Source organism: Pleurodeles waltl, chromosome 6 (genome assembly GCF_031143425.1).
Source record: "Pleurodeles waltl isolate 20211129_DDA chromosome 6, aPleWal1.hap1.20221129, whole genome shotgun sequence".
Lineage (NCBI taxonomy): Eukaryota > Metazoa > Chordata > Amphibia > Caudata > Salamandridae > Pleurodeles > Pleurodeles waltl.
Genome location: NC_090445.1, coordinates 694,743,851 through 694,763,289, shown reverse-complemented (window position 1 = coordinate 694,763,289; position 19,439 = coordinate 694,743,851). Strand labels below are relative to the sequence as shown.

The 19,439-nt window shown below is 46.3% G+C and overlaps 1 protein-coding gene across 1 annotated transcript in view; it reads left to right on the top strand.

Moving 5' to 3' along the window:
* Window positions 1–19,439, top strand: part of LOC138300177 (disintegrin and metalloproteinase domain-containing protein 9-like) — a 587,087-nt gene that overhangs the window by 278,947 nt on the left and 288,701 nt on the right. The window contains exon 15 of the mRNA XM_069239149.1: window positions 3,749–3,854. Coding sequence (XP_069095250.1) covers window positions 3,749–3,854 — 106 coding nt within the window. The remainder of the gene's footprint in view (window positions 1–3,748; window positions 3,855–19,439) is intronic.

Sequence of the window (19,439 nt, the reverse complement as noted above, 5' to 3'; positions counted from 1 at the left end):
ATGTACTCCTTGACCCAGCCTGTTCATTCAAGACCACTCACAGTCACCACCTCTCAATTTCGTAGGCCACATATGGATTGTTTTTGTTCACAGGGTCAAGTACCCGCAGTTACCCCTTAACATCACAACCTCCTCTTACTAAAGCAAAACACATAGTGACTTTACATTCAACAACTAGTCAATTACAAGAGGGCTTGTAACCTTCAGGCGCTGGTACCTGGACTAACCCGCTGTAAAGAGAATAAGGCCCTCATTTCGGCCTCGGCGGTCTTTTTCAAAGACCGCTGAGGTACCGCAGTGCTGAAGACCGCCAGTGCAGGCGGTTTTCGGTGCAGAGTATTATGACTGCAGGCAGCCCTCCGTCCTTTTTCAGATGGAGACCCGCCAGCAGTCATACTGGTGGTCGGCAGGGAAGTGGAGGCTGCTCCACCTCCACCGCCCTGTCATCAGAACACCGCCCACTGAATCACATCTCATGATTCGGTGAGGCGGTGTTCTGGTGATGGGGAGCTGGCGGCGGAGCAGCCCCCATGGATCCCGTCCCCTCCTGGAGAATCAACGGACAAGGTAAGTTGATCGTCTGTTACGGGAGAGTTGTGGGGGGGGTTGTGTGTTGTGTGCGTGCATGGGGGTGTGCGTGTGAGTATGTAGAGGGGGTGTGAGTGCGTGTATGCATGCGGGGGGTGTTGTATGTATGGGAAATGTGTGCGGTTCGGTCTGTGTGCACGTCTGTTTGTATGTGTGCGGGTATGTGTTGTAGTGTATTTGTGTGTGTAGGGGTGTGTGTATGTGCATGTTGGGGGTGGGGAGGGGGTGTGTGTATGTGCATGTTGGGGGTGGGGGTGAGGGTGGGGAAAGGGTGTGTGTATATGCATGTTGGGGTGGTGAGGGGGTGTGTGTATATGCATTTTGGTTGGGGGTCCTTCCACCTTTGGGGGGTGGCAGGGGTGTGGGGGGTGTGGGGAGAAGACTCGGGGTAGGGGTGGAGGGTGGGGGAGACCCTATCAGTGCCTGGGAAGGGATTCCCTGGCACTGATAGTGCCTACTGCCATGGATTTCGTGGCGGTTCCAAACCACCCGAAATCCATGGCGTAATGCAGGGTCCTGATACCGCCGGCGGTCTGGTGACGGCCGCCGGGCTGGAGACCGAAGTCTCCAGCCCAGTGGTCGTCACCACCCTGGCGGTCGGAGTGGAGAAGTGGAGGATGACCATGGCGATAACTGCCATAGTCATAATTCCATTTTTTTCCCGCCGGCCTGTTGACGGTTTTACCGCCACTTCTAGCCCGCCTGCCAGGGTCGTAATGAGGGCCTAAATGTTTCAGAGAAAAAAACAGTTATCTCATGAAAAACTGCCTGAAATGGTGAAAAAACATGTGGGAATAGGCACGGAAACTCCTAGTGCCAGTCTCAATGGCCATCACCAGGTATAGTCGATACTCAAACCCGGTATTGATACCTTGGGTATTATTTATTCAATGAACATGAATATCTAAGTAGCATCCCACAAAACTTATAATCAGGCCTAAAATGGATTAAACAAGGTTTAGGCTGAATTTAATAGTACAGAAATATTTTACAGGTAAAATTAGTTGGATCCTAAGGCTGCAGTTGGATCCTTTTGCAGTGTCAGAAATTTTTATTTATAATGAGAAATATATCAAAGTTATATTAGTGGCATGATAAATGACAGCATTTTATCAGTGGTCAGAGTAATTACACCATCACAATTATCGATCCGAATAATTACCTATCCATAATGCTCAATTTTGAAAGTAATATTTAACAATTGTACGTATATCGCTACGGGTGTACTTATATGATAAAGTAATCACTGTGATGGAGCAACACTGTAGGTTTGCTTCTGGGTAAAGCTGGGAACGAGCTTCACAATATCCAGTCACGCGGCTCGGCCCACAACGGTCCCCTTCCATTTTTTTGTTAAATAGGTTAGGTACATGTTGACATGATTCAATTTATACAAAATAATTTTCCTATTTTTAAATAATGGAACCAAATTACGTGCAATACCACATTTCAAATTATGTTCAAACATGAAAGGACATCATAATAAAAACATAATTGTATGTGTAGGAAACAGAAAAAACAATTTAGCACATAAGAATTGGCACAAATGAGGTCTGCTCCCAAACTTACCTTAGCAGACAACCAGGTGGCAGGACCTGTAGACAAAGGACGGAAGTCCAATCCTCTCCAGCTCCCTTTCACACCCCAGTGTTACCGACCAAGACATTCCCAGCCAAAAGCACATCAGAAATAGTACTTCAGTCCTTTATCTTTCACCACAAGGTCCGTACTCCATCAGTGCGCATGCTTCCACCTGCCGCTGATGCAACGATTTGTTCAAGCTGACACTCCAGGTGGCTCATGAAAGGATACTTGTTTGGCATAAGGCTTTCTGTTGCCTGACTGATGCCTGCTATGAAATAGGACTCTACTGTCCATTGGAGGAGGCCCCTGACTTATTAGAATGAGACGACTGGTAGTCTAGAAGACCTCAAGACTAACAGACTTTGAGTCTGGTTGCCATTGAGTCTTGTTCTGTGATTTTTTACTGTGCCAAGAGACCTCCGGGTGAATAAGCTCTTTATAACACCACACTAACATAATATATCATACCAGCAAATGCTACGTAGAAGTCATGGCCTGATGTCCACTGAATGGAGAACCAGCTACCAGTCATAGTTGCATCCCAGGAAGGGGCTTTGATTGTCTTTATTTTTTAAGTAATGGAACTCATGGGTCTTCTGGACTGTCCATGGTTAATATTTCACAAGCAGATGGTGGCCCATGTTAGCAAGTTCTGGCTAGCTGCCGAAAAGGCTGTTGCCCAGAAACAACTCTGTGAAGACTTGCTCAATTGAACTTCGTGTTGTAATCCCACAAGCTGCTTTTCATTTTCCTTGCTGTCGATTCGATTTTCTGTGACATTTCTTCAGTATGCACACTATTTGAAATCCACAAACACATGTACCCAGCTTTGTTGAGTGTGTTTACGATGGCACTGATTTCCCCCAAATTCCTAGACAGATAAACTCTCAAACCAGTTTGAAAGTCGATGTTTAGTCTTTAGTTGAAAGAAATGTAACTGGCCCGATGTGAATTAGAGTGTGCTATTTGTTGCTAATTATTTTAAGAAAAAATAATTCAAAAGCATTATTGCCCCTAATTCCACCCAAAATAATCATCATAGAAAGCCCCAAAAACCAGCAAGAGTGCATTGCTTCTATGTCGAGACAACCATTACTGTCCAAATTTGATTTAAATTGTTATTGTCAGTCAAGTTAGTCAAATTTTATGTCCAAATTGCATCATCGTATCAGGACAGAGCAGGAAAGAGGTCCCCACAAGTAATTTTGATGTTAACCCAAGAAATCCTCCCCCAGAAATCCTCTTAAACGCCATATCCTGATTCAAGTATAAGTCCCATTTTTGCTCCCCAACGTTTTGGCTAGTGTCACCTATGTACATTTCACTTCCGTTCTTGTGGCACTGAATGCCGTTCCTCTGGTTACACCGACTCCCACACTCCGACCAGGGCAATACAAAGAGTGTATTGAACGTAGGCTTGAAATTAAGGTTCTGACCAGCCATTTCTACCTCTGCCAGCTTCCCTCTTCATTTCCTCCTACTTCTTTTCTTTCTTCTGCTCTCTTTTAAAGGGTGCTTCTTATGAACACCAAGCAGCATTATTACATTTTCTGGTGTTAATATTTATGATTTTTAGGAGCCACAAGGGGACCCGATATCTGCTTTCAAGTGGTCAACATGAATGGAGACAGCCACGGGAACTGCGGCATGTCTGGGGCAAACTACAAAAAGTGTGCGCTAAAGTGAGTAACTTGGTGACGCATTTGAGTTTATTTCTGTCAACATGTTATGCTTTTCAAGTTGTTGAATATAAAGCCCAGATGTTATGATATGTTAGCTTTTAGAAACAGACGGGCTTGCAAAAAGCTTTTATGAGCCAGTCTACCTTATCATCTGAGCTGGCTAAATAAGAATGCATTCCTTTTTCATGGATTTCTAAACAGTGCCCGTTTAAAACGTGAGGAAAATAAGTGGTAGTTAGAAGTGACGCAATTTAAGTGGGAGTTGGAAGTGACGTAATTCTGAAAAAAGGCTAGTTTCAGAAGGGTGATCAAGAACACGATGCAATGCATATTTTGTGAACACACAGAAAGCAGTAGACTTTGGTAAGGTTTTGCAATTCCCTTGCTATAGTAATAAGTAAGTGAATTTACTTTACACTCCAATGGATCCGAAGTATTACAGGTGCTGTGGAATTCAACTGAAGCTTTCATCAAAAAAATCCAGGTGATCAGAATAACCTCCCTGATGATCGTCACACCTCGTGATATGTCATTGATCATAAAAATCACGAGTATATTACTGGCCTCAACACCATAAAGCATACAAACTCACTCCACAAATGAATTTTGAGCATGAAATCATAATTTTACTAAAGACACCGAGGTCAATAGTAACCACAGTTCTTTATTGCTAAACTAAGCCAGCAGCTACATTCAAATGAGTAAATAGTAATAAAGGGCATTTAAGAATCACAATAGGCATTACCATACCACATCGTCCTTATTGTTGTCAGCCAAAACCTATAACCTTGTAAATTACAATGTGTATTAATAGAACACAACAACCCATTACAGATAAAATTAGCATATAAAATTGCAGCATCGCTGCTTTTTCATAGTCCATATTCTCTGGATAACTAGTTCCTCTTTCCTTCTTTAATTTTGAGAGTAATCACCAGAAAAGGCAAATTACGCGGCATAATTAATCACATTTATTTATAGCAATACTACATTATTTTATGCTTTTACACAAGGTAATGCTGTTTGGGCAAGCATTTCACCTCATTAGAACAATCAAGCAACCTTTGCCATGGCCTTCCACTGTGAGCGAACACACGTTGCAACGTTTTTAGTAACTTTTGATTCTTTTTGAGCTAGAGACAAAATTGTTTTGTAAAAATCTGCAGATTATGCAGCAGATAGTGGATTATGTAGCATAACCAGTACATCCATAATTATGTGACAAAACTGCAGCCACAGAATTGTATCATTCCAGTGGCTCTGGTTATCGCTTAATAAGTCATACACAAAGATGGATTATAGCACAGATCAGTGTTTGGTCAATCCTTTAGCAGAATGACCTGGGTTTGTAGTGGTTAATCATATCGAAAGCCTTAAAACAGGGGTATCAGCTATTTCTTGCAAGCTCTCTAGAACAGTGGTTCCCAACCTTTTGACTTCTGTGGACCCAGAATTTATCATTACTGGTAGCCGGGAACCCCCACTGAATCATTATTGGAATCCTGGGACCCCCCTACTGAAAGCTGGGACCTAGTATGTTAATATTATTTAATTTTCTAAGCAGTCGCGGACCCCCTGAGGAGCCTTCACGGACCCCCAGGGGTCCCCGGACCACAGGTTGGGAACCACTGCTCTAGAATTTGGAGCTAAGGTGGAAAGTGCATGGTTGTTTTCTTTCTGTACAGAATTCTTGCTGAGAAGGGGCAGGGTGAATGTTCAAGAATCTAGCTTAAGTGCACAGAGTCCTAAGGCCAACAAAAATGGCTTCAGCAAAATTGGAGGCAAGGAGGCACAAAGTTGGGGGGAGAACCACCCTAAGGCTGACAGGTGTAACAGGTGCCTCCCCCCCACCAACTGAAAGTTGGGAGAACTACCCAACCTCTTGAGAGTTCTCATAACTAAGGTGGAAGAACCTGGAGAGACCATCAGCATTGACGTAGTCTGACCCATGTCTGTGATCCACTGTAAAGTGCATTCTCTTTAAGGAGATGGACCACCTTAACAATTTTGGATTCTCACCCCTCATTTGCATTAGCCACCTGAGGGGCCTGTGATTTGTCTGAATCTGGAAGTGAGTCCCAAACAAGTATGGTCTCAGCTTCTTCAGTGCCCAGACCACAGCAAAGGCTTCCCTCTCTTTAGCGCTCAACATCTGTTCCCTGGGAAGTAACATCCTGGAGATGAAAGTTACAGGTTGGTCTAGGCCCTCATCATTAAATTGTGAAAGAATTGTCCCAATGCCATGCTCTGAGGCATCTGTTTGAACTATGAATTCCCTGGAAAATTCAGGGCCCTTGAGCATAGGGGCTGTGCACATGGCCTGCTTTAAGGAGTCAAAATCTTTCTGGCAAACCTATGTCCAAATCACATTTCTTGCCTGCTTCTTAGAAGTCAGCCCAGTCAAGGGTGAAACAATGGTGCCATATCCCTTGATGCACCTCCTGTAATATCTTGTAAGGCACAGAAAAGTCTGGTGACCCCAGACATATCAAAGTGTGGTTTGAGATGGGTGATATGGTGAACACTTTGAGGTTGTCTGGGTGTCTTGAGGTCCACCAAGTAGATGGCCTCCCCCTTCCACTCAAAAATCTCATAGGGCCCTGTCCAATGATCTTGGAGGGCTCCATGGCTCCATGGGCTCCATCACCCACACTTTGTGTCCAGGTTGGAATTCCACAGGGGTAGACATTTGGTCATACCACTGCTTCATTACCTCCTGGCTGGCCTCCAAGTTTTCCAAAGCCTTCTTCCAAAACATGGCCATCTGGGTGCCAAAGCGCTAGCATGTAGCTAACCACATCCTGGGGAGGTTTTCTGTGAGCTTGTTCCCACCCCTCCCTGACCAGGCACCAGGATGAGGGGGTCCTGTTATAGGGTGTCTATACAAAAGCTCAAAGGGGCTAAAACCAACCCTCTTCTGTGTCACCTCTCCGTAAGCAAAGAGCAAGCATGGCAAGATGACATCCCACTTAAGCCTCAGGTCCTCAGGCAGGCCCTTGATCATGCACTTGAGGGTCTTATTCAATCTATCAACAAGCCCATTGGTTTGTGGATGGTAGGGTGTGGAGAACCCCTGTCACACCACATCTTCGGGGAAACCCACTGTTAGAAATGGGGTCTTTGGTTGACAGTCAGGTTACCCCCTGTTCCAGCAAGGACCCTCACTCTAGTCAGGGCAAAAGAAAATCACCCTCAGCTAACCCCTGCTTACCCACTTGGTAGCTTGGCAGAGCAGTAGGATTAACTTCAGAGTGCTAGGTGTAAAGTATTTGTACCAACACACACAGTAACTTAATGAAATCACTACAAAATGACACAACACAGGTTTAGAAAAATAGGAAATATTTATCTAAACAAAACAAGACCAAAATGACAAAAATCCACAATACACAAGTCAAGTTATCAATTAAAAATCAAAAAGAGTCTTTAAGTAGTTTCACACACACACTAACACTGTTAGCATGAAAATGTGCCTTGGGTGCGTCAAAAATAACCCTGCACGGGTTTGTGTGCATCAAAAAGGGCTTGTGATGCGTCGATTCTACTCACGAACGGGACATTGTGTCATTTCTCCTTTCGTCGGGTCGGGCGCGTTGTTTCTTCTCTCCCCAGGAGAGCGATGCGTTGAACCGGTCAGTACTCTCAGTCCCGGGCAGGCCTTGCGTTGTTTTTACACGCCCAGCGGTACTTGCATTGGAAATCCAGCCGCAAGATTATCTGAAAACCACGCAGTGCAGGTCGCGATCTCCCAGCCTCCATCAGCGATGCTGCACGTCGTTTCTCCTGCTCCATGTGCAGATTCTTCAGTCGCGTTTCTGGCTAGCGTCGATTTTCAGCTGCGGAGCCGGTGGTGCGTCGTTTCTTCAGCCGCAGATCGGAGTCACGTCGATCTATTTCCCACACAGCGCTCTGTGCGTGGATTTCCTCCTCTTAGGCTGCCAGCTTCTCCTTTCAGGGTCCCAGGAACTGGGTGGGCACCACAGGGCAGAGTAGGAGTCTCTCCAGAGACTCCAGGTGCTGGCAGAGAGAAGTCTTTGCTGTCCCTGAGACTTCAAACAACAGGAGGCAAGCTCTAAATCAAGCCCTCGGAGAGTTCTTCTCAAGATGGAATGCACACAAAGTCCAGTCTTGGCCCTCTTACTCTGGCAGAAGCAGCAACTGCAGGGTAGCTCCACAAAGCACAGTCACAGTCCTCCTCAGCTCTTCAGCTCTTCTCCAGGCAGAGGTTCCTCTTGTTTCCAGAAGTGTTTCTAAAGTCTGTGGTTTTGGATGCCCTTCTTATACCCAATTTCTCCTTTGAAGTAGGCCTACTTCAAAACAAAGTCTCTCTTGAATGTGAAATCCTGCCTTACCCAGGCCAGGCCCCAGTCACTCATAAGGGGGTTGGAGACTGCATTATGTGAGGGCAGGCACAGTCCTCTCAGGTGTAAGTGACCACTCCTCTCCTCCCTCCTAGCACAGATGGCTCATCAGGAAATGCAGACTACACCTCAGCTCCCTTTGTGTCACTGTCTAGTGTGAGGTGCAACCAACCCAACTGTCAAACTGACCCATACAGGGATTCCACAAACAGGCAGAATCACAGAAATTGTATAAGCAAGAAAATGCTCACTTTCTAAAAGTGGCATTTTCAAACACACAATCTTAAAATCAACTTTAATAAAAGATGTATTTTTAAATTGTGAGCTCAGAGACCCCTAACTCCACATGGCCATCCGCTCCCAAAGGAAATCTACACTTTAATCAGATGTAAAGGTAGCCCCCATGTTAACCTATGAGAGGGACAGGCCTTGCAACAGTGAAAAACTAATTTAGCAATATTTCACTGTCAGGACATATAAAATACATAACTATATGTCCTACCTTAACCATGCACTGCACCCTGCCCTTAGGACTTACATGTAAGAATAGAGAAGGTTTAGGCCTGGCAAGTGGGTATACTTGGCAGGTCGAATTTACAGATAAAACTGCACACTCAGACACTGCAGTGGCAGGTCTGAGGCATGATTACATAGCTATTTATGTGGGTGGCACAACCAGTGCTGCAGACCCACTAGTAGCATTTGATTTACAGGCCCTGGCACCTCTAGTGCACTTTACTAGGGACTTACTAGTAAATCAGATATGCCAGTCATGGATAAGCCAATTGCATACACATTTAGTAAAGGAGCACTTGCACTTTAGCACTGGTTAGCAGTGGTAAAGTGCCAGGAGAAACAAAAACAGCAAAATCAGAGTCCAGCACACATCAACAACCTAGGGATCAGAGACAAGAAGTTAAGGGACCTAGCCACTGCAGGTTCAGTTGCAGTCCTCAGAGGTATGGCCTCTGGGTATCTGGTGGCATAGTCCACGAGAATCAGCATAAACCTGTTGCCAGAGGCTGTCTGGCAATCCATGGGCCTTACAATGTCAATGGCCACCCTCTCAAAATGAGTGCCAATGACAGGCAAGGGACCAGGCAGGTCAAGCCTACACAAAGTATCTGAGGAAAATATCATCTGAGGCCAGTAAAAGTGGGAGACAAGCTTTGCAAAGATCTTGTCCTTTCCCAGATGTTCCAGCTCCAGTAGGAAGGCCCGGTAGTGTTGGGGGACCACCAGAGCCCTGGTTGCCCCCTGCACAGGTGCCTTAGGCTCACTATATCGGAAGCCATCCTCCCAATAGATGCAGTGACTACCAGTCATCATCAGCTGCCTGGCCTTCACCCTGTTGTCTCATGCCACCCAGGGTTGGTCACTCCCTCTGTGCCTTACAGAGGTCCTCTCTGGTGGGTCCTCCTTCTACTTGCTATCCAGCAAGTTCAGGCAGGTCACCAAGAGAGGCAATGCCCTCTTCAGAGGGTTCCAGAGCATTCTCCTTTGGTGCCACATCCATATCAACTGGGTGACATTCAGAGCCCCCTGCAGGGCTCCCGGCAACTTTCAGATGACCTGAGCCCCCCCCCCACCAAAATGGAACAAGAACCACAGAGTAGTGACCCTCACAGTCGTCTGCTACTACAGCATGGTGGAATATATTGGGTATGATCTGCTCTGGAGCCACCAGTTGACACTTTGCCGTAGACTTATTGGCTCCTGTGTCCCTCAGGGACTCAACTCCTTGCCCATTGATGGTGACCACGCCCTACACTTTTCAGTATTGGAAGGCATTTGTGCTTTAGGCACTAGCTCCATGTTACCCAGGGACACTAGGGTAACCCCACTGACTCCCCCCCACTGACTGGGACCATTTCCTCCCCAAGCACTACACTAGCCAACTCTAGTGTCCTTCCTGCAGTGGGAGACTGTGTCCTCTTGGGATACTTGGCATCGCCCTTGTAATGCCCATACTCATAACACTGATAGCACTTGCAAGTTGACTTGCTATGATTTCTATCAGAGAAGCCTTTCTTCTGGTGGCCAGATTGGGTTTGAGACCCTTTCCCTTTTGGGGGGCCTTAAGACAACTCTTTTATCTCCCCTCCTTTTTCTGGTGGGAACCCTGACCACCATTTTGGGAGTCCTCCCTAGATGCTTTTCTGGACACTCTGGTGGTGACCCAGAGGTCCGCTATCTCAGCAAGCTTCCTGGGGTCAGTCAGCTTGCTTTTGGCCAGGTGTTTGTGCAGCTCTGTAAAACAAATATTAAGCATACGCACCCTCAGAATCCAGTTGTAAAGCCCAGTATAGTCTTCTACCTTGCTGCCCCTCCCCCAGCCCTATAGTGCATTATTGACATAACCTTGGAAGTCTACCCAGGTCTGTGTGGGAAGTTTGTGATTGCCCCTGAATTTCTGTCTGTATCTCTCAGCGGTCAACCCAAATTTATTAATAAGTGCGGCCTTCATGAGTGTGTATTGTATCTGATCTTCTATCTCTAGTATAAGGAGCAGGTCCCTCATCACTATGGGCAGGTACCTCCACAAGCTTTCCCCCCCACTACTCCTCAGGATGCTTTTGCACCCTTAGAGCTACCTCATATTCTTAGAACCACTTATCAATGTCATCTACCACCACATAGCTGGGCACCAAATCCTTGGGTATGTGGAACTTTCCTTCTCCAGTGGACACTGCAGATATGCTGCCACCACTACTGCTGGAATAAATCTGCTTAGCCCTCATATCCAGCTCTCTGAGACTGAGCTTATCGGCCATCCTTCTGCCCTCCACGGCCTGTCTCTTCCTTTCCAATTTAGCAAGCTCTAACGTAAGCATTCTCTCTTCCCTCCTGTCCTTCAGCTGCTCTGGGGACAGGATCCTTGAAGACACTGCTCCCTGCACTGAGAGGGATTGCTAATCCTCCGAGTAGGTTACCCCCTCCTCTACAGTCAGCCTTCCAAGATTATTCTGCTTGTCTTACTCTAATTCATCCTCATCCAACTTTTCCTCCTCATCACCAGTTGGGCTCTTGTGAGCCTCTGCCCCTGCCCTCAAATTCTTTAGGAGCTCTGCCATTTTAGTGCTAATCTTGGCAGGCAACCCCCTATCCTGGCACAATTCCTTAACCACTTCGCTGCCAGGCCTTTTCCCCCTCCTGTGCCAGGCCTTTTTTTGCCTATTTGGGGCAGTTCGCGCTTAGGCCCTCATAACTTTTTGTCCACATAAGCTAACCAAGCCAAATTTGCGTCCTTTTTTTCCAACATCCTAGCGATTCTAAAGGTACCCAGACTTTGTGGGTTCCCCTGAAGGAGGCCAAGAAATTGGCCAAAATACAGTGAAAATTTCATTTTTTCAAAAAAATTGGAAAAAGGGGCTGCAGAAGAAGGCTTGTGGTTTTTCCCCTGAAAATGGCATCAACAAAGGGTTTGCAGTGCTAAACTCAGCAGCTTCCCAGCTTTCAGGAACAGGCAGACTTGAATCCGAAAACCCAATTTTTCAACACTATTTTGGCATTGTACTGGGGCATACCCCATTTGTGCAATTTTTTGTGCTTTCAGCCTCCTTCCAGTCAGTGACCGGAATGGTCATGAAACCAATGCTGGATCCCAGAAACCTAAACATTTCTGAAAAGTAGACAAAATTCTGAATTCATCAAGGGGTCATTTGTGTAGATCCTACAAGGGTTTCCTACAGAAAATAACAGCTGAAAAAGAAAAATATTGAAATTGAGGTGAAAAAAACATCAATTTTTCTCTACTTTTTACTCTGTAACTTTTCCCTGCAATGTCAGATTATCGAAAGCAATATACCGTTACGTCTGCTGGACTCCTCTGGTTGCGGGATATATAGGGTTTGTAGGTTCATCAAGAACCCGAGGAACCCAGAGCCAATAAATGAGCTGCACCCTGCAGTGCGTTTTCATTCTATACCGGGTATACAGCAATTCATTTGCTGAAATATAAGGAGTAAAAAATTGCTATCAAGAAAACCTTTGCATTTCCAAAAAGGGCACAAGATAAGGTGTTGAGGAGCAGTGGTTATTTGCACATCTCTGAATTCCGGGGTGACCATAGTAGCACGTGAATTACAGGGAATTTCTCAAATAGATGTCTTTTTTACACACACTCCTATATTTGGAAGGTAAAAATGTAGAGAAAGACAAGGGGCAATAGAACTTGTTTTGCTAATCTATGTTCCCCCAAGTCTCCCGATAAAAATGGTACCTCACTTGTGTGGGTAGGCCTAGCACCCGCCACAGGATATGCCCCAAAACACAACGTGGACACATCACAGAAAACAGAGCTGTTTTTAGCAAAGTGACTACCTGTAGATTTTGGCCTCTAGCTCAGCCGCCACCTAGGGAAACCTACCAAACCTGTGCATTTCTGAAAACTAGAGACCTAGGGGAATCCAAGGAGGGGTGACTTGTGTGGCTCGGACGAGGTTCTGTTACCCAGAATCCTTTGCAAACCTCAAAATTTGGCTAAAAAAACACATGTTCCTCACATTTCTGTGGCAGAAAGTTCTGGAATCTGAGAGGAGCTACAAATTTCCTTCCACCCAGTGTTCCCCCAAGTCTCCCGATAAAAATGATACCTCACTTGCGTGGGTAAGCCTAGCGCCGGCGACAGGAAACACCCCAAAGCGCAACGTGGACACATCCTAAATTTTGGAAAAAAACAGAGGTGTTTTTTGCGAAGTGCCTACCTGTAGATTTTGGCCTCTAGCTCAGCCGGCACCTAGGGAAACCTACCAAACCTGTGCATTTCTGAAAACTAGAGACCTAGGGGAATCCAAGGAGGGGTGACTTGCGGGGCTCGGACCAGGTTCTGTTACCCAGAATCCTTTGCAAACCTCAAAATTTGGCTAAAAAAACACATGTTCCTCACATTTCTGTGGCAGAAAGTTCTGGAATCTGAGAGGAGCTACAAATTTCCTTCCACCCAGCGTTCACCCACGTCTCCCGATAAAAATGATACCTCACTTGTGTGGGTAGGCCTAGCGCCCGCGACAGGATATGCCCCAAAACACAACGTGGACATATCACAGAAAACAGAGCTGTTTTTAGCAAAGTGACTACCTGTAGATTTTGGCCTCTAGCTCAGCCGCCACCTAGGGAAACCTACCAAACCTGTGGATTTCTGAAAACTAGAGACCTAGGGGGATCCAAGGAGGGGTGACTTGCGGGGCTCGGACCAGGTTCTGTTACCCAGAATCCTTTGCAAACCTCAAAATTTGGCTAAAAAAACACATGTTCCTCACATTTCTGTGGCAGAAAGTTCTGGAATCTGAGAGGAGCTACAAATTTCCTTCCACCCAGCGTTCCCCCACGTCTCCCGATAAAAATGATACCTCACTTGTGTGGGTAGGCCTAGCGCCCGCGACAGGATATGCCCCAAAACACAACGTGGACATATCACAGAAAACAGAGCTGTTTTTAGCAAAGTGACTACCTGTAGATTTTGGCCTCTAGCTCAGCCGCCACCTAGGGAAACCTACCAAACCTGTGCATTTCTGAAAACTAGAGACCTAGGGTGATCCAAGGAGGGGTGACTTGCGGGGCTCGGACCAGGTTCTGTTACCCAGAATCCTTTGCAAACCTCAAAATTTGGCTAAAAAAACACATGTTCCTCACATTTCTGTGGCAGAAAGTTCTGGAATCTGAGAGGAGCCACAAATTTCCTTCCACCCAGCGTTCCCCCACGTCTCCCGATAAAAATGATACCTGACTTGTGTGGGTAGGCCTAGCGCCCGCGACAGGATATGCCCCAAAACACAACGTGGACATATCACAGAAAACAGAGCTGTTTTTAGCAAAGTGACTACCTGTAGATTTTGGCCTCTAGCTCAGCCGCCACCTAGGGAAACCTACCAAACCTGTGCATTTCTGAAAACTAGAGACCTAGGGGGATCCAAGGAGGGGTGACTTGCGGGGCTCGGACCAGGTTCTGTTACCCAGAATCCTTTGCAAACCTCAAAATTTGGCTAAAAAAACACATGTCCCTCACATTTCTGTGGCAGAAAGTTCTGGAATCTGAGAGGAGCTACAAATTTCCTTCCACCCAGCGTTCCCCCAAGTCTCCCGATAAAAATGATACCTCACTTGCGTGGGTAGGCCTAGCGCCGGCGACAGGAAACACCCCAAAGCGCAACGTGGACACATCCTAAATTTTGGAAAAAAACAGAGGTGTTTTTTGCGAAGTGCCTACCTGTAGATTTTGGCCTCTAGCTCAGCCGCCACCTAGGGAAACCTACCAAACCTGTGCATTTCTGAAAACTAGAGACCTAGGGGAATCCAAGGAGGGGTGACTTGCGGGGCTCGGACCAGGTTCTGTTACCCAGAATCCTTTGCAAACCTCAAAATTTGGCTAAAATAACACATGTTCCTCACATTTCTGTGGCAGAAAGTTTTGGAATCTGAGAGGAGCTACAAATTTCCTTCCACCCAGCGTTCCCCCACGTCTCCCGATAAAAATGATACCTCACTTGTGTGGGTAGGCCTAGCGCCCGCGACAGGATATGCCCCAAAACACAACGTGGACATATCACAGAAAACAGAGCTGTTTTTAGCAAAGTGACTACCTGTAGATTTTGGCCTCTAGCTCAGCCGCCACCTAGGGAAACCTACCAAACCTGTGCATTTCTGAAAACTAGAGACCTAGGGGGATCCAAGGAGGGGTGACTTGCGGGGCTCGGACCAGGTTCTGTTACCCAGAATCCTTTGCAAACCTCAAAATTTGGCTAAAAAAACACATGTCCCTCACATTTCTGTGGCAGAAAGTTCTGGAATCTGAGAGGAGCTACAAATTTCCTTCCACCCAGCGTTCCCCCAAGTCTCCCGATAAAAATGATACCTCACTTGCGTGGGTAGGCCTAGCGCCGGCGACAGGAAACACCCCAAAGCGCAACGTGGACACATCCACAATTTTGGGAGAAAACAGTGCCTACCTGCGGATTTTGGCCTGTAGCTCACCCGGCGCCTAGGGAAACCTACCAAACCAGTGCATTTCTGAAAACTAGAGACCTAGGGGAATCCAAGGAGGGGTGACTTGCGGGGCTCGGACCAGGTTCTGTTACCCAGAATCCTTTGCAAACCTCAAAATTTGGCTAAAAAAACACATGTTCCTCACATTTCTGTGGCAGAAAGTTCTGGAATCTGATAGGAGCCACAAATTTCCTTCCACCCAGCGTTCCCCCAAGTCTCCCGATAAAAATGATACCTCACTTGTGTGGGTGGCCCAGGTGCCTGCAACATAATAAGGCCCAAAACCTGAAGGGATAGAAGGGATAGCACAGCAAGTTTATAAGGGCATATTCTTTTATACATCTTTAGACGGACTCTGCTTTGGGGACCCACATAAGTGAGGTGTCATTTTACTTGGGAGACTGAGGGGAAAACTGGGGAGTAGGAATTTTGTGCTGGAGCGGTGATCCTACTAAGAAAAATCAGGAAAATATGCTTTTTTATGCAAATTGTGAGGTTTACAGAGGAGTCTGGGTAAGAAAATGTTGGGGGAGCCACACAAGCCACACCTCCCTAGACTCCTTGGGGTGCCTAGTTTTAAAAAGTTTCTGGGTTTTGTAGGTTTCCCTACATGACGGCCGCACCCAGGACCAAAAACATAGGTGGGCCCTCCCCCCCAAACACAGGTATTTTTGGAATATATCACTTTGATGTGTGCACATAGGTCCGTGATGTGCCAAACACTAAAATTGTGAAAAGAAACACACTTAGGTTATGTGAAGAAGACCCCTCACCCACCAACCAAGTTGGTGGCATGCTTCATCATCGGGGTCCCACCTGAGGCACCTAGCGTGTCTCAAGTGTGCTGCGACGCCTGATTACAGCGGAGCAGGTTTTGTCATTTGTACCACACATACTGGTTGGATTTGGCACGAGGGTGAGTGATGGTTCAGTAGATCAAATTTTATTAACAAGAGATTTCACAAAAGTGAAATGCACTGGTAATAACTGAAAGGCCAAAAAACTGAACCAATGACTCACAGCTCGTGAGCTGTAAAGCCACGACAAGGCACCAACCGCTTTACAGTCCATTCACACACCTTTCATACATGACATGCACTAGACCATTCACGCCGCCAGCCACGGGCCCAGCACATTACAAGACTCGCATCCACAGACAGCGCCAGTCAAGGGCCCATCACTTTCATACGCCCACATGCCTGATACAGCAATCACACCAGCTGATGAGTGTGTGGACTGGCGTTTGGCCGGCACTGCCAGCCAAGCGCCACCCCACCCACACCACCAGCCAAGCGCCACCCCACACACACCGCCAGCCCAGCACCACCCCACACACACCGCCAGCCCAGCGCCACCCCACACACACCGCCAGCCAAGCGCCACCCCACACACACCGCCAGCCAAGCGCCACCCCACACACACCGCCAGCCAAGCGCCACCACACCCACGCCGCCAGCCAAGCGCCACTCTACACATGCCATCCCCTTTTTTTTGTTTTTAAACAACAAAGAAACCACTAATCATAAATTAGTACAAAACTACAAACACAAAAGCTCTAACTGAATACATGACTAATGCCAACCGTGAAACCGAACATATAAAAATATAAAACACCAGTTTACGCTCACGGAATTTCCCAATAATTCTTCTGTGTGTGGTAGCTCCTGAAACAGCCACCCACACACAGCCCAGGCTTTGAAGGACAATCAGGGCAGTACATCCTAGTCTCCTTCCTGATACCTCTTCGAGCACAGACTCTACATCTCTTAGCAGGAAAGTTTTTTTTGGCCGTGGGAGGAATGTGCTCAGCAAAGTGACGATCTTTCAATCTAGCCACATCCTCCACCACTGCTTCTCTAGGAACTCTTGCCTGTTCCAGCACAACAAGGCTAGCTATGATAGACTCCTGAAATTTCACAAATGTCATCCTTGACTCTGGAGAACTATCCTTAAACACAACAAAAGCATTAAAAGTTGCCAAGTGGAACAAGTGAAGCGCTAATTTCTTATACCACACATAAGACTTACGAGCAGCAGTGTAAGGTTCTAACCTCTGATCTACTCTATCAACACCACCCATGTGCTTATTATAGTCTAAGATGCACACAGGTTTGCGCACTTCGGCAACCTGACCCCAAACAGCCACAGGTGAAGTACTCTCATCATGGATGGTGCTTAGCATGTATACATCCCTCTTGTCTACAAATTTCAGAGCTAGCAGCTCATCATTCCGCAAGGCACTGCACTGTCCCTTCTCAAGTTTTTTACAGACAAGCTCTTTTGGATAGCCTTTCCGATTAGAGCGGATTGTGCCACAAGCAACAGTGTCCACTCTGAACAACTCCTTGAACAACCGAACTCCAGTGTAGAAGTTATCTACATATAAATGGTGACCTTTGTTAAACAGTCGTCTACCAAGTTCCCACACAATTTTCTCACTAACTCCAAAAGTGGGAGGACAACCAGGGGGGTCAATATTGGAATCCCTACCAGTGTAGACCCGGAAATTATAAACATATCCTGTACTACTTTCTGACAGCATATACAATTTAATTCCATACCGTGCCCTCTTGCTAGGAATGTACTGCCTAAAAACCAAACGACCCTTGAACAGGACCAAAGACTCATCTACAGATATTTCTTTCCCTGGAACATAGATCTCTGAAAACCGATCTACCAAATGATCAAGGACAGGTCTAATCTTAAAAAGACGGTCAGAATCAGGATGATCTCGTGGCAAGGCTAAAGCATTATCTACAAAATGCAACATCCGAAGAAGAAGCTCATACCGGTTACGACTCATGATGGCAGGAAATATAGCAGTTGCCATCAAGGGACTAGTAGACCAATATGAAGACAGCGACGGCTTCCTTATCAGCCCCATCAAAAAAGTTAAACCCAAGAACTTTTTCAACTCTTCCAGATTTGTGGGAATCCACCGGCTAGCTCTAGAGTGTGGCCTAAGTCTGGCAGCGTTGTCCCTCAAAAACTGCTCTGCATACAAATTAGTCTGCTCAACAATCTCTTCCAAAAATATATCGTCCATAAACAACTCAAAAAAGTTGACGGGCAAAAAGTTTTCCGTATTAACTCGACACCCTGGAAAACCAGTAAACGCAGGCAACTGTGGCTGCTCCATGTTTGGTGCAACCCATGCGTCAGGTCTTCCAATGGGAAGCCTTTCAGCCGCTGGCTCCTGCACCATTGGCACATCACTGTCCTCCTCTAAAACAGGCCCTTCATCAGCACTGAGAGTGGCTTCATCATCAGATGATTCATCTCTGACAGAAAATTCACTTCCAGAATCCTGCACTTCCTCCTCTGCCTCAGATGCAGAGTCAGTCTCATATTCATGGTCAGAAGATGACTCAAAAAGCACACTAACAACCTGCTGAGCGGTCATCCTACGGCTGGCCATGATCCTTCCTACTAAAATTAACTGGACAAATACACCACCAACAACCAGCACTGTGTAAGATAAGTAACAAAGTATAGGTTTATCACTAAGAATTATAAACTCAAAAACTATACTGCTCACTTGCCTGAAAAAGCTTGACTCACCAGCAACTACTCTGCACAGCCACAGCAATCACCAACGATATCCCACTAAAAAGAGAAAAAAAAAAGCAAATTAGACATAAGACAACACAATAATCATTGTGCATAACTCTAAGGACAATTTCACACACAATCCTGCATTCAGTACACCACCTACAAACATGTCATTCATGCATTGCAACAATACTCACTTGGAGTAAATTTATTTACTTACCTAAAACATGCAACTACGCAAACCGCAGGACAACTACTGCCAAAACTGCAACAAGCCACAGCAAAGTCAGCAAAAGCTTTGAACTAAAACAAAAAGGAGAAAAACTGTTATTATCATAAAAGTAAATACTTCGCCAGTTGACAAACACTCCGCCACTAACCATTTTTTCATTTTCCCGTGTCTAGTCTTCTCTGCTTGGGGGAAGATGGGCCTAAAAAAAAAATAGGCCAATCTACCCCCAAGGGGAGGGGGCAGAAATCACCCAGATTACATTGCACCATTTGGGGGGGGGCGACCCTTGCCCAAGGTGCCACACCCCCACACAAAGCACACACACACATACATAGTATCCCTGGCGCTATGGGGATTCTGCCCCCCTTGGGGACAGAAAGGCCTAAAAAATAGGCATATCTGCCCCCTAGGGGGGCAGAACTGCCCAAAAATACATGTGGGCCCCTGGGGGCGACC